This window comes from Oncorhynchus clarkii, chromosome 12 (genome assembly GCF_045791955.1).
Source record: "Oncorhynchus clarkii lewisi isolate Uvic-CL-2024 chromosome 12, UVic_Ocla_1.0, whole genome shotgun sequence".
Classification (NCBI taxonomy): domain Eukaryota; kingdom Metazoa; phylum Chordata; class Actinopteri; order Salmoniformes; family Salmonidae; genus Oncorhynchus; species Oncorhynchus clarkii.
Genome location: NC_092158.1, coordinates 31,386,672 through 31,403,074, shown reverse-complemented (window position 1 = coordinate 31,403,074; position 16,403 = coordinate 31,386,672). Strand labels below are relative to the sequence as shown.

The window sequence follows — 16,403 nt, the reverse complement described above, 5'->3', positions numbered from 1 at the left end:
ATTAGGAGGCCTGCGTCTTGTGACCGTAGCGTACGTGTAGGTATGTACGGCAGGACCAAATCAGAGAGATAGGTAGGAGCAAGCCCATGCAATGCTTTGTAGGTTAGCAGTAAAACCTTGAAATCAGCCCTTGCTTTGACAGGAAGCCAATGTAGAGAGGCTAGCACTGGAGTAATATGATCAAATTTTTTGGTTCTAGTCAGGATTCTAGCAGCCGTATTTAGCACTAACTGAAGTTTATTTAGTGCTTTATCCGGGTAGCCGGAAAGTAGAGCATTGCAGTAGTCTAACCTAGAAGTGACAAAAGCATGGATTAATTTTTCTGCATCATTTTTGGACAGAAAGTTTCTGATTTTTGCAATGTTACGTAGATGGAAAAAAGCTGTCCTTGAAATTGTCTTGATATGTTCTTCAAAAGACAGATCAGGGTCCAGAGTAACGCCGAGGTCCTTCACAGTTTTATTTGAGACGACTGTACAACCATTAAGATTAATTGTCAGATTCAACAGAAGATCTCTTTGTTTCTTGGGACCTAGAACAAGCATCTCTGTTTTGTCCGAGTTTAAAAGTAGAAAGTTTGCAGCCATCCACTTCCTTAAGTCTGAAACACATTCTTCTAGCAAGGGCAATTTTGGGGCTTCACCATGTTTAATTGAAATGTACAGCTGTGTGTCATCCGCATAGCAGTGAAAGTTAACATTATGTTTTCGAATAACATCCCCAAGAGGTAAAATATATAGTGAAAACAATAGTGGTCCTAAAACGGAACCTTGAGGAACACCGAAATTTACAGTTGATTTGTCAGAGGACAAACTATTCACAGAGACAAACTGATATCTTTCCGACAGATAAGATCTAAACCAGGCCAGAACTTGTCCGTGTAGACCAATTTGGGTTTCCAATCTCTCCAAAAGAATGTGGTGATCGATGGTATCAAAAGCAGCATTAGATGTAGATAGATTCCAGTAAACAGAAATTAGATTCTTAATCACATTTTCTAAATCATCATGCAATAACAATGAGTTGTTTAATTTCCAATAACCACCACAGTATTTTTTTATCATCATTACTGCACATTCTGAAAGTCAGCCATATGACTTTATGATCCGTTAGGACTGCAGGCAGTATTTTTTACCTCTACAGTGTTGGGCTCAAGACTAGAGGTTATCACCTACAAGTCAATTCTTGATTGTAGTGAACGATCTCTATTACTCCATGTGTATTGTTTCTCTCCAGGGTTTTTAACTCTCCATATGTCAATTAAGTCCAGTCTTTGGCAATCAATATGTAAATAGGTAGAAGTCATTTGCACACACACACACACACACACACACACCAATTCTTCTTTGATGATTGTTGAAGGCCAGCTAAATTAACCTCAAGTTTCACAGCGCCACCTAGTGAGATTATTTAATTCATTGCACTTGGAAATTCACCATATTTTTGCAACATAGAATAGCTTTATATTTTATAAGAGCAATGTATTCACAGTAAATGTGTAGTTTTCATTTAAAGAAGCCACTGCTCCAAAACCGCCATGAAAAAGCCAGACTACGGTTTTCAACTGCACATGGGGACAAAGATCGTACTTTTTGGAGAAATGTCCTCTGGTCTTATGAAACAAAAATAGAACTGTTTGGCCATAATGACCATTGTTATATTTGGAGGAAAAAGGGGGAGGCTTGCAAGCCAAAAAACACCAGCCCAACCATGAAGCACGGGGGTGGCTGCATCATGTTGTGTGTGTGCTTTGCTGCAGGAGGGACTGGTGCACTTCACAAAATAGATGGCATCATGAGGAAGGAAAATTATGTGGATATATTGAACCAACATCTCAAGACATCAGTCAGCAAGTTAAAGCTTGGTCGCAAATGGGTCTTCCACATGGAAAATGACCTCAAGCACATGTCCAAAGTTGTGGCAAAATGGCTTAAGGACATCAAAGTCAAGGTATTGGAGTGGCCATCACAAAGCCCTGACCTCAATCCTATAGAAAATGTGTGAGCAGATCTGAAAAAGCATGTGTGAGGAAGGAGGCCTACAAACCTGACTTAGTTATATCAGCTCTGTCAGGAGGAATGGGCCAAAATTCACCCAGCTTATTGTGGGACGCTTGTGGAAGGCTACCTGAAATGTTTGACCCAAGTTAAACAATTTATAGGAAATGCTACCACATACTAATTGAGTGTATGTAAACTTCTGACCCACTGGGAATGTGATGAAATAAATAAAAGCTTAAATAAATAATTCTCTCTACTATTATTCTGACATTTCACATTCTTAAAATAAAGTAGTGATCCTAACTGACCTAAGACAGGTCATTTTTACTCTGACTAAATGTCAGGAATTGTGAAAAACTGAGTTTAAATGTATTTTGCTAAGGTGTATGTAAACTTCTGACTTCAACTGTAGGTTGGGAAGAAGTTAGGCAAAAAATAAAATAAAGTGGAACATATTAAGAGTAAATATGGAATGCTACAGAAAGAAATTGAACATGATGAGAATGAGGGTAAATTAACTGCAGTGGCAGGTGCAGTGAAGCTAAGTTTGATCCTCATCCCAATAGTGATAAAGGTGATTTTTGGCCCAGTGGGAGTGAGATATTTGAAAAGAATGGACCCTTGCCTATTGGCTTATCCATATGTGTTGTCAGGTTGGGTGGAGAAGAGATTGGGGAATGTTGGGTCGGTAAAAGTAACTCCAAGTGGAGTTGTGTTGATTTGTTGTGTTTCTGTCATCCAGAGGGAGCGTGTGCTTCGACCACGTGACTGGGGACAAGAACTGTGACTTGCTTTCCTCTCTGGAGCAGGGCGCTGTTGAATGGAGTGATAACTGGAGTGGCGTTAAGTGTTGAGGATGGTCAACTGAAGTTGAAGATTCCCGGTGTCTGTGACGCCCGTCGTTTGGTGCAACACAGACCTGCTGAAGAGCTTGGTGAATCAGATAAGACACTGTCTGTACTACTGAGTTTTGATGCAGAGTCTTTATCAGATGAAGTCAAGTTCGAATGTGTCAGTTTTCCCATGAGAGCTTTTGTCCCAAACCCATTATGGTGTTTTAGGTGTCAAGCATATGGTCATGTGGCAGCAATGTGTGGGAGGGAGATTCCTAGATGTGAGAAGCGTGCAGGAGGACATGATACAAAGGAATGTGTAGTATCCGTGGAAAAAGTTGTGTGTGTAAACTGTAGGGGTACCCATGGTGCTGGAGATCAGAGGTGTCCGGTGAGAGAAAGGCAGGCGGTGTTATATGCTGAAGAGAGCCCCAGGTCATCAACACAATTAGACCCAACCAAATCATGAGAAAACAAAAAGATAATTACTTGACACATTGGAAAGAATTAACAAGAAGAACAGAGCAAACTAGAATGCTATTTGACCAAAACAGAGAGTACACAGTGGCAGAATACCTGACCACTGTGACTGACCCAAACTTAAGGAAAGTGACTACGTACATACTCAGTGAGCATAGCCTTGCTATTGAGAAAAGCCGCCGTAGGCAGATCTGGCTCTCAAAAGAGTCAGGCTATGTGCACACTGCCCACAAAATGAGGTGGAAACTGAGATGCATTTCCTAACCTAATGCCAAATGTACGACCATATTAGAGACACATATTTCCCTCAGATTACACAGAGCCACAAAGAATTCGAAAACAATCCCGATTTTGATAAACAACCATATCTACTGGGTGAAATTCCACAGTGTGCCATCACAGTAGCAAGATTTGTGACCTGTTGCCACAAGAAAAGGGCAACCTGTGTAGATCAAACACCATTGTAAATACAACTCATATTTACGTTTATTTATTTTCCCTTTTGTACTTTAATCATTTGCACATCATTACAACACGGTATATATACATAGCATGGCATTTGTAATGTCTGTATCCTTTTGGTGTAATGTTTACTGTTCATTTTTATTGTTCATTTCAATATGGTATATTATCTACTTCACTTGCTTTGGCAATGTTAACATATGTTTCCCATGCCAATAAAGCCCCTTGAATTGAGTTGAGTAGTAGAGGAAGATGGGTCCAAAGAGAATCCCTGTGAGTAGGCCAAGGCCAATAGAAAGTGATAGGAATTGCGTGTGGTTCAATAAGTATATATATTTTTTACATTCATGGCCATGGTTGTCAACTGTACCTCAGGAAGGGAATGTTTATCACAGAGGATAGATATTGTGGTGGCAGCTGCAGAGAAGTACTTGGGTGTATGAGATTTTACTGCAGAAGAGTTACAAGGTGTTTTGAACATCCTCTCAGGCTGCTGGACTGGTGTAGCATCAGAGAGCCAAATTAGTGGAATAATGGGGAGGTTTTAATGGCTGTAGGGTAAATTGGTAGGGATTTTTTCCCCGCAAAGTGTAATAAAATCATACTGCAGAATAGTAGGTTGATACAATAGGTGGCGTCTTGCACCTACAACATCTGTTTCCGGACCGGCATGATACAGAAGAATATTATTATTATTATTATTCCATCTTCAACATAGATTTTAGTGCGGAAGTGGATGCGCGGGAAAGGAACAAACGTGAAAATGGCTACTCCGAAAACTGTACCTAAAGATGCACAGGTAGGAGTATACCACCTAGTTACAATTTGTGAAATGTCATAGTCTCAATCATTCACAGTAATGATGAGTGTTTAGTTAAATATCTATTGTGGCTTTGTCTTAAGTTTTTAAGTAGATTTTTGCAGTATTTTCAGCACATTATCTCGCTAGCTAACGTTAGCTAGGTGGCTAACATTAGTTAAGTTAACTAACGTTAGCTAAATTACGGTAGCTTGCGAGCTAGGTAGCTAGACAGTTATTTATCTTTTAGGTAGATAACGTTAGAACTAGAACATAAGACTTTCATTTTCAAAGTACATTTATGTAGGGTGCTGTTCAGAAATATAACCCCATGTCATTCTATTTGGATGTATTTACTAAATGCATCTACTTGCCTATTGTATTGGGAACAGTAACTTAACTAGCTATAGTAGCTAGTTAACGTTAGTTTGTACTGATAACTAACAGGCTAACGTCAGCAGCTAGCATAATTTTTATTGTTGTATCTAGCTATTAGCTAGTTTATTTATCTTTATTTCAACAAGGAAGTCATATTGAAACTAAAGTTTCTTTCACAATTGAGCCCTGCACAATACACAAACAAGCACATAAAACAGGTAGGTATAGATAAATATACACAATGTAACACATTAAGAACAAAAAGTCAATTAAAACCAACACGTACTTTATTATAAAAATCCTGTCAGCTGTCTGAATTGCCCATGGGACTTCAAAGCTAATGTCTGCATTGACGAATTGATGACACAGTATACTGCTTTTCTAGCTTCTTGTCCTCTAATTCTTCCTTTGTAAAGGTTATGATTCAAATCCTCAAAGACATGGGGATAACAGAGTATGAGCCCAGAGTGATTAATCAAATGCTGGAATTTACCTACAGTAAGTATACATTCAACTCTCCCTTGTTTGTTATGCTCTGTGTGCAATATTACATATTAGCAGCTACAAGACAAACGTTAACGTACCAAAACAATAGTGCTGAGGGATTAGTGCTTTTTGTGGTCGTTTTGGTGGATTTCATTTTTTTTACACACAGAATAAAACAATTAATAAAAGCAATGACTATGATGGTTGTGATTGATTGCCCATTACTATTTATCAGTTATTAACCATCATTTATTCACATGAGTTTACTTTAAATAAACAACTGAAATATTTTTTAAAATGTGTTTTAGGCCTATTTGATGACTTTATTATTTCATATCTCTATAGAGCTGCTGTCTGACGAAATCACTATTTTAGTAGTTTTTGAAAGTAAATAAGGCATATTTTTATGACTGCTGAATACCAACTATTATTCTTATATAATGTTTTTTCAGGTAGAGAAGATGCCTCACGAAGCAAGTGCTCTATCCATCTCGATCGCTCGTTTTTCTATCTCTTCTCTCCGTCTCAGACCAGACAAGTAGGCGTGCAATGGATTATGGTCATTGTAGTTCATTACCACGATTTCTGGGCTAAGCTATTTATAATATTGGCCTGTTGGAAATTACAACTCTGTACTACATCGCACAGATCGGACTTGACCTGATTCATCTTTAGAAAAACTGCACGTTGCGCTCACAAAAAAAAATTAAGAACGAAATGGAATTTAAATAATTGAACAGACGTCGGTCAATACATTTTTAAAACCCCAAAATAACCAAAATGTTGGTTGATCACTGAGCACTACAAGAAAATAAAGTAATTTGATTTTACAGGATATGTGACAACCATTATCGAGGATGCCAAAATCTATGCAACACATGCTAAGAAGAACAATGTGGATGCTGACGATATAAGACTGGCGATCCAGAGTCGCATGGACCAGTCCTTCACCTCCCCACCACCACGAGATGTAAGATTGAGTAGCAGTGTCAAGGCCGACATCATTATTTGCCTATTCAGGTGTTCATATATGATCAAGACTAACTCCTGACTATGTTGACTTTGTGTAGTTCCTGCTGGAGGTAGCTAGGCAGAAGAACCAGACCCCGCTGCCTTTGATTAAGCCATACACTGGGCCCCGCCTGCCCCCAGACCGTTACTGTCTAACAGCTCCTAACTACAGGCTCAAATCCATACAGAAAAAGGTAACCTCATGATCTGCTCTGCACTTGCAATTCATCTTTATTGTATTCCATTCTGTTCTATTTTGTGAATCTTTCTGATTGTTCCTCTCCTGTGCAGATGTCCTCATCCGCGGGGAGAATTACAGTGCCTCGTCTCAGTGCAGCAGCTGTATCCAGCAGGTCCAGCACACCTACCTTTGGTGAGGGACCCTTTAGTGCATTAACTTTTCAGTTATATCTCTTCATTGTATTACATATTTTTCGAACACATTGTCCCAAGCACGTACATTGGGATTTGGGTTGGCCTTTTGGTGTGCAGCCCTGTTGCTACCATATCTGATGTATTTTCTGTTTCATTACAAAAACATTGACTCCTTTCTTCTTGCATGTTTCCAGGCACTCCCTCAGTTCAGTCAGTCACTACCAAAGTGGGGACGCCAATGTCTCTGTCGGGGCAGCGCTTCACCGTTCAGATCCCATCCTCACAGACTGCAGCCTCCAAGTCCTGTAAGAGACTATCCTTCATTTCACACTGCTAACTTGTTTCAGACGGCTGGTGAACGAGTCTACTGTAGTTCTATTAAGTTTATACTATGTACACTGAACAAAAATATCAATGCAACAATTTATGATTTTACTGAGTTAGTTAATATAAGGAAATCGGTTAATTGAAATACAATCATTAGGCCCAAATCTATGGTTTTCACAATACTGAGAATACAGATAACTTAAGTAGGGGTGTGGATCAGAAAACCAGTCAGTATCTGGTGTGACCACCATTTGCCTCATGCAGCGTGACACATCTCCTTCGCATCGAGTTGATTAGGCTGATTGTGGCCTGTGGAATTTTGGCCCACTTCTCTTCAATGGCTATGCGAAGTTTGTGTATATTGGCGAGAACTGGAACATGCTGTCAATCCAGAGCATCCCAAACATGCTCAATTGATACATGTCTGGTGAGTGTACAGGCCATGGAAGAACTGGGACATTTTCAGCTTCCAGGAATTGTGTACAGGTCCTTGTACGGTCCCATGTCTCATTATCATGCTGAAACATGAGGTGATGGCGTCGGATGAATGGCACGACAATGGGCCTCAGGATCTCGTCACAGTATGTCTGTGCATTCAAATTGCCATTGATAAAATGCAACGGTGTTCGTTGTCCGTAGCTTATGCCTGGCCACACCATAACCCCACCGGCACCCTGTTCACAACGTTGACATCAGCAAACCGCTCGTTCACGTGGCGTCATACACTCTGTCTGCCATCTGCCCGGTACATGTGAAACCGGGATTCATCCATGAAGAGTACACTTTTCCAGCATACCAGTGGCCATTGAAGGTGAGCATTTGCCCACTGAAGTCAGTTATTATGTCAAAGTGCAGTCAGGTCAAGACCCTAGTGAGGACACAGAGCACGCAAGTGAGCTTCCCTGAGACGGTTTCTGACAGTTTGTGCCGACATTTTTCAGTTTCATCAGCTGTCCGGGTGGCTGGTCTCAGACGATCCCGCAGGTGAAGAAGCCGGATGTGGAGGTCCTGGGCTGGCTTTGTTACATGTGGTCTGCGGTTGTGACAGGTTGGACGTACTGCCAAATTCTCAAAAATTATGTTGGAGGTGGCTTATAGTAGAGAAATGAACATTAAATTCTCCGGCAACAGCTCTGGTGGATATTCCTGCAGTCAGCATGCCAATTGCACGCTCCCTCAACTTGAGACATCGGTGGCATTGTTGTGACACCACTGCACATTTTAGTGGCCTTTTATTGGCCCCAGCACAGGGTGCACCTGTGTAATGATCATGCTGTTTAATCAGCTTCTTGATATGCCACACCTGTCAGGTGGATTATCTTGGCAAAGGAGAAATGCTCACTAACAGGGATTTCAACAAATTTGTGCACCTATTAAATTTGTGCATCTATTATTTGAGCTCATTAAACATGGGACTAACACTTTTTAAATGTTATATTTTTGTTCAGCCTGAATTTAGAGATTGTGTCACTGGCCTACACACAATATACCATAATGTCCAAATGGAATTATGCGTTTAGAAATTTTTACAAATTGATTAAAAATGAAAAGCTGAAATGTCAGTAAGTATTCAACTCCATTGTTATGGCAAGCCTGAAGGTTCAGGAGTGCAAATTTGTTTAACAAGTCATAAGTTGCATGGACTGATTTTTGAATGACTACCTCATCGCTTTACCCCACACACTCTAAGGTCCTTCAGTCGAATAGTGAATTTCAAACACCGATTCAACCACAAAGACCAGGGAGATTTTCCAATGCCTTGCAAAGAAGGGCACCTATTGGTCGATTGGTTAACAATTTTAAAAAGCAGACATTTAATATCCCTTTTGACCGAAGTTATTAATTACACTTTGGATGGTGTATCAATACACCCAGTCACTACAAAGATACAGTTGTCCTTCCTAACTCTGTTGCCGAAGAGGAAGGAAGCCGATCGGGGATTTCACTGTGAGGCCAATGGTGACTTTAAAAACAGTTGCAGGGTTTAATGGCTGTGATAGGAGAACTGATGATGGATCGACATTGTAGTTACTCCACAATAGTAACCTAAATGACAGAGTAAAAATAAGGAAGCCTGTACAGAATAAAAATATTACACAACTTGCATCCTGTTTGCAATAAGGCACTAAAGTAAAACTGCAAACAAATGTGGCAAGGATATGTACTTGGCAAAGACTAGGGAGTTTTTTAAATGTATTTTTAGGATAAAAATAAAGGAGAACCTGGTTGTCTGCTTTCCAACAGATACTGGGAGAGATTCAGTTTTCAGCAGGACAGTAACCTAAAACACAAGGCCAAATCTACACTGGAGTTGCTTACCAAGACGACATTGAATGTTCATGAGTGGCTCAGTTAGTTTTGATTGAAATTGGCTTGAAAATCTCTGGCAAGACTTAAATGGCTGACCAACAACCGACTTCACAGAGATGAATAAAAAATGATTTGCAAATATTGTACAATCCAGGTGTCCAAGTTCAATAATTTATTTTTCACATGTGCCGAATACAACAAGTGTAGCCTTACCATGAAATGCTTACTTAGAAGTCCTATATTTACCAAATAAATTATAAAAAGTAACACAACAATAACGAGGGGTACTGGTACCGATACAGGGGTACTGGTACCGAATCAGTGTGCGGGGGTACAGGTTAGTTGAGGTAATTTGTACATGTAGGTAGGGGTGACGTGACTATGCATAGATGGTAAACAGCGAGTAGCAGCAGTGTACAAAACAAATGGGGGGGTCAATGTAATCCGGTGGCCATTTGAATTAATTGTTCAACAGTCTTATGGCTTGGGGGGTAGAAGCTGTTGAGGAGCCTTTTGGTCTTAGATTTGGTGCTCTGTAACCGCTTGCTATGCGTTAGCAGAGAGAAGAGTCTATGACTGGATGGGCGTTCCTCTGACACCGCCTATTTACACAGGTCCTGGATTTTAGGAAGGTTAGCCCCAATGATGTACTGGGCTGTACGCACTACCCTTTGTAGATCCTTACGGTCAGATGCTGAGCAGTTGCCATACCAGGCGGTGATGCAACCGGTCAGGATGCTCTCGATGGTGCAGCTGTAGAACCTTTTGAGGAGATGGGGACCCATGAAAAAACAATTCAGTCTCCTGAGGAGGAATTGGTTTTGTTGTGCCCTCTTCACGACTGTCTTGGTGTGTTGGGACAATGTTAGATCGTTGTTGATGTCGACAACAGGGAACTTGAAACTCTCAAACCTCTCCACTACGTCCCTGTTGATGTTAATGGGAGCCTGTTTGGCCCGCCTTTTCCTGTAGTCCACGATCAACTCCTTTGTCTTGCTCACATTGAGGGAGAGGTTGTTGTACGCTGACTTCCTCCCTAAAGGCCGCCTCGTTGTTGGTGATCAGGCCTACCACTGTCGTCAGCTAACTTAATGATGGTGTTAGTTGTTTGACCACGCAGTCGTGGGTAAACCGGGAGTACAGGAGGGGACAAAGTGTTGAGGATCAGCGTGGCAGACGTGTTATTGCCTTCCCTTACCACCTGGGGGCGGCCCGTCAGGAAGTCCAGGATCCAGATGCAGAGGGAGGTGTTTAGTCCCAGGGTCCTTAGCTTAGTGATGAGCTTTGTGGGCACTTTCGTGTTGAATGCTTAGCTGTAGTCACTGAACAGCATTCTCACATAGGTGTTCCTTTTGTCCAGGTGGGAAAAGGCAGTTTGGAGTGTGAGATTGCATCATCTGTGGATGTGTTGGGGCGATATGCGAATTGGAGTGGGTCTAGGGTATCCGGGATGATGCTGTTGTGAGCCATGACCAGCCTTTCAAAGCACTTCATGGTTACCGACATGAGTGCCAGGTGGCAGTAATCATTTAGGCAGGTTTCCTTCGCTTCCTTGGGCACAGGGACTGTTGTGGTCGTCTTGAAACATGTAGGTATTACAGACTTGGTCAGGGAGAGGTTGAAAATGTCAGTGAAGACACTTGCCAGTTGGTCTGCACATGCTTTGAGTACACGTCCTGGTAATCCATCTGGCCCCGCGGCTTTGTGAATGTTGACCTTTTTAAAGGTCTTTCTCACATCTGCTTCTGAGAGCGTGATCACACAGTCATCCAGAACAGCTGGTGCTCTCGTGCATGCTTCATTCTTGCTTGCCTCGAGCATAAAAGGCATTTAGCTTGTCTGGTAGTCCGTAATAGTTTTCAAGCCCTGCCACATCCAACGAGCGTCAAAGCCGGTGTAGTAGGATTCAATCTTAATCCTGTAGTTCTAGAACTACTCAAAGCTGTAATCAGGCGGTCTATTCACTCAGGGGTGTGAATACTTATGTAAATGAGATATGTCTATTTCATTTTATTTGCTAAAATTTCTAAACGTGTTTTTACTTTTTCATGATGGGGTATTGTGTGTAGATGGGTTACTAATCATCCATTTAATCCATTTTTTATTTGGGCTGTAACTAGGGTTGCACATTTTGGGGAATATTCAGTCATGGAAACTTTCCATGGGAATTAATATTAATACCATTTAAATGTATGTTTTTTTCCATTGGATATATTTACCATATCATATGGCGACAGAAACATTGACCTTTTACATGATCATAAGTAGACATAATTGCAAATCATTAAATCCTTCCAATAGAAAAAAACAAAACAATTGTTACAAATGTAACTTTAATTAAATGAGTTGACTCTTCACATGGGATGATTTCACTGAACAACAAAATAAAAATAATATTGAATGATCCCCAATGATCCATCGCATCTCCCAAAAACGTTTTCAACATACATCTGTAAAATGATAGCCTAGAAACTAAAGCTTTGGTTGTCTTCCCCTCAGGCTTCCATGTCTTCTCCATGGATGACCTCAATGTCCACCTCTTGAACATCAGACTCTGAGGCCTCATCTTCACTGTCACTTTCCAACCTTGTTGAGGATGGCTCGTTGTCAGGCTCAAAAAGCCTCAAATTTGCCCAGATGGCCACCAATTTTTCAACCCTGGTCATCCCGTTGCATGCTTTGGTGTGTGTATTCCCATACAAGGACCAGTTGCGCTCTGAGTCAGCTGATTTTTGTGGGATTTGGAAAATGGAGGTAACAGGGAAAGAGCCTCAGATCCACCAAGTCTCTTCCACCAGGTGGCTGATGAGATGTTGCCACGACTGCCATATTGCATTTCCATCCCAAAGCCCTTGCTTGGATGTGTACTTCGCAGACTGCCAAGAACCTTGCCCTCATCCAAGCCAAGGTGGCAAGACACGGTAGTGATGATACCACAGGCCTTGTTGATCTCTACACCGGACAGGATGCTCTTGCCAGCATACTTGGGATCCAACATGTACGTTGCGGCGTGTATGGGCTTCAGGCAGAAGTCTTCACGCTTTTTGATGTTTTTCAGAACTGCAGTTTCCTCTGCTTGGAGCAACATTGAAGTGGGCAGGGCAGTATGGATTTATTCTCTTACATCTGCAAGCAGAGTCTGAACATCAGACAGGATGGCATTGCATCCCTCAATCCGTGCAATGGCTACTGCTATAGGTTTCAGGCTGCTTACCACTCTCTCCCAAAATACATACTCCAGGAGGATCCTCTTGATGGGGCTGTCCATATCGGCAGACTGCGATATGGACACTTCTTAGAGAGACTCCTTCCCCTCCAGGAGACTGTCAAACATGACAACACCAACCCCACGGGTGTTGCTGGGCAGCTAGTGTGGTGCTTTTATTCTTCTTACTTTGCTTGGTGAGGTAGATTGCTGCTATAACTTGATGATCCTTCACATACCTAACCATTTCCTTGGCTCTCTTGTAGAGTGTATCCATTGTTTTCAGTGCCATGATGTTCTTGAGGAGCAGATTCAATGCATGAGCAGCACAGCCAATGGGTGTAATGTGAGGGTAGGACTCCTCCACTTTAGACCAAGCAGCCTTCATGTTTGCAGCATTGTCTGTCATCTGCAATGTAGAGATCAGTGTGTCTGTTGTCCCTTGTGTCTGTGCTCTTGTAGAATACTGGTTGGGGGGTGGAGATTATGTAGTTAATTATTCCTTGCCCACGACCATTCAACCACCCATCAGAGATAATTGCAATACAGTCTGCTTTCTCTATGATTTGTTGGACCTTCACTTGAACTCTGCATCCAGCAAATGAGTAGATAAAGCATGTCTGGTTGCAGGGGTGTATGTTGGGGGAAGAACATTCAGAAATCTCTTCCAATACACATTGCCTGTGAGCATCAGAGGTGAACCAGTTGCATACACAGCTTGAGCAAGACATTCATCAGCATTTCTCTGCCTACGTTCCTCCATTGAGTCAAAAACTTCTGATTCCAGGAGGACCATGAGCTGTTATCAATACGGTGTCTGATTTATCATTTTCACCTAGAGTAACTTTTGTCAGAGGTTGCTTGTCGTGGGCGCTGAGGGAACTTTATGCACTTGGCCAGATGATTCTGCATCTTTGTTGCATTCTTTACATATGATTTGGCACAGTATTTGTGAAAGATTAGTGGAATCTGTGTGAGTAGCTGGACAGGTAGGATGACTGACAGTGAAGGTGAACAGGTGGTCAGGTGACAGAGGAATGGATGAGACTGAGGCAGGAATTCCTTTAACCATAAAGTGGTATATTTACTGAGTAGTCTGTGCTGCATCACAAAGGAAACATAACATGTATCCAATCAGATTCATAATCAAAGATCAAATCATATCATTCATTATTAACACAAGTTAGGGAGGTCAACAGTTCAGTTCATTAAGTCAATAGTAATCATCCGCGAGTCATTTAGGCTCGTAACTATTTATCATAAATCATGAAAGAATACAAACAGTGAATGGTTATACAATCAATAATCCCCATCAAAGTCAATCAGTTAGTAAACAATGACGTTTCTCATTTCACTCTTTCAATTGTCTTCATGTGTACATATAATTAATTTCAATACATATGAACCATATCGATTGCATAATTGGCCTATGAGGATCCGTAGGGCCGTGATCATTGACAATTCACATTACACAATATGTTTGAAGCGTGCGCTCCAAGCCGCGCTCCGCGGTAAAACCTATAAACAATAACTGAATGGCCCACTCTCCCGATCGCCACAGATAATTCAGATGAAAGGTAACATAGTCGGCGGACTCACGTGGATTCATGGACGCACAGAACTTCTGGATCAGATGGAGTTAAGGAAGAGAAAGCAGCGAGATCAGGCGATGGCAATTTCCTCCTTTTATGGAGTTGAGATCTGTCGGACATTTCCACCTGACCTAATTAGAGCGCCCCTGGTCCAGCTGGGTAAATGGCAATGAATTAAAGGAGTATTCCACCAACTCCATGGGCCTTTTCTACAATTTGCAATTGTACAAGCTTTTCCTTCTACATTAGCTGCAGTGAAATGTCTCCACAAATCAGATAGTGCCCATGGCATTTTCCTGTAAAGATTAGAAAAAGAGTTAAAAAAAAAACAAATACAAAGTAAATAGTTAAGCAGTTAAACAACTAATTTTGTAAGATAAATGTTTTAAAATGAAACATGTATGGAAACAGGTGAATTAACACTCCTCACTTAGCAGGCTCAAGCAAGCTAAAACCCACATGGTAGCAAAAACTAACTAGCAGAAATTGTTAACAAGTTAGAAATGATTTAAACACACTTTGCTGTAGGGTACTATTTACTAATTAACAAATAATGTATGTCATATAAAATAGATTCACCCCACCCAGTATTGTAATCAACTTACCAGAAAGCATGTAGTCCTTTGCTCAGACAGTCCTTTGCTCAGACAGTGTGGGCTCGATAGCATCTCATTAGTGTGCAAGATCTTGAGAATCAGCTGTACATGTGATGGAAGAATGCACTGTGCATGCGAGGGTTGCAATTCCATTGAATTGGGGATAGTTTAACCAAAATATGCCACAAGACCTAGAATTGCCATGTGAATCCCACACAAAAAGGTTATAAGCTAACTTTTCTTTGATGAATTGAAGTAAAATTCCCCAAATTCCTGGGCTTAACTTCCCATGGAAAATTTCCAGAAAGTTTCCAACCCTTGGAATACTTCAATGGATATGAATACTTTCTGAATGCACTGTACATCGTTAGAGTAATTCAGGTCTCTGAAGCTTCAATTCAGTAGTTTGTGGGGATTGTCTTAGCATTTATTCAGTGAATAAATTGTAAATTCAAAATGTTAATAATAAATCATTATTTTTGTCTTGTTTTCCGACAGCCACACTATCCACCCCAACGGTTCAAAACGTCCTAATCAATCCCTCCCTGATCGGCTCTAAGAACATCCTCATCACCACCAACATGGTGTCACAGAACTTGGCCAGTGAATCGCTGAAAAGGAAGCACGAAGATGATGACTATGATGCATTATGACCTCATGGATAAGTAGATAAAGCAGGGAGGAGTCGGCTAGATGAAAGCTGTGTGCTGTAAATATTGTAGAAGTTAGTTTTGAGGTTAGCCAGCCAGTTTACAATTCTCCCATCACATTGTGTAAAATGATTAACTGTCATGCCTGTTTGCCACAAATTTTTGTACATACAAATAAAGATATTTGTGACAAGAAGAGAATAAATTTGTCATTTAGCAGACACTCTTATAAAGAGCGACTTATAGGAGCAATTGGGGTTAAGTGCCTTGCTGAAAAGGGTACATTGACAGATTTGTTTCACTTAGTCTGCTCAGGGATTTAAACCAGCAACCTTTCAGTTACTGACCCAACACTCTTAACTGCTAGGCTGTCTGCCACCTCCAATAGCAAGTCTAGTCCATTATAACTGTTATAATGGGACTTAAAATGAAGAAAGCAAGAAGTGAGTGAATACAATAGGGGTTTTCCAGTTGTTTGGGCATAGTTCAGATGTATTCCATTTAGTGGCCAATAGAGGGAGACTTCAGTCTATTGGCTCCCTAATCTGATTATCATTTTATTGGCAATATACACTTGAATATCAAAGCAGTAGGCTGGTGCTCTTTTTTTATTTTTATATATAGTCCTGAGATGAACATTAAGAAACGACTGTCCTGTCAAACCTTACCCAGCTACTAGGATACAACAATCATATTGCACATGAATAACTTGGACTTCAAACTGTCCAATAAATTATGCAGCGTTCTAAATGTTTTACACGATATGTTCTTTTACGATCAATGGTTTATCAAAACCTCTGATCCCAACGTTCATACCCCATGACTATGGTCGCGGTCCCCTGCTCAGGCGTTGCATGCATCAACCATTGGTTGCTTGGCACGTAGACTGTCAGCGACTG

At 41.0% G+C, this 16,403-nt stretch overlaps 1 protein-coding gene across 1 annotated transcript; it reads left to right on the top strand.

The window, feature by feature from the left end:
- Positions 1–4,469: 4,469 nt before the first annotated feature.
- On the top strand, positions 4,470–15,712 carry LOC139423052 (transcription initiation factor TFIID subunit 9-like). Its single transcript, XM_071174656.1, has 7 exons — positions 4,470–4,574; positions 5,369–5,450; positions 6,272–6,408; positions 6,509–6,643; positions 6,741–6,822; positions 7,019–7,129; positions 15,353–15,712. The coding sequence occupies exons 1-7, from the start codon at positions 4,512–4,514 to the stop codon at positions 15,505–15,507; spliced, it is 765 nt and encodes a 254-aa protein (XP_071030757.1). The 5' UTR covers positions 4,470–4,511; the 3' UTR covers positions 15,508–15,712.
- Positions 15,713–16,403: the final 691 nt, after the last annotated feature.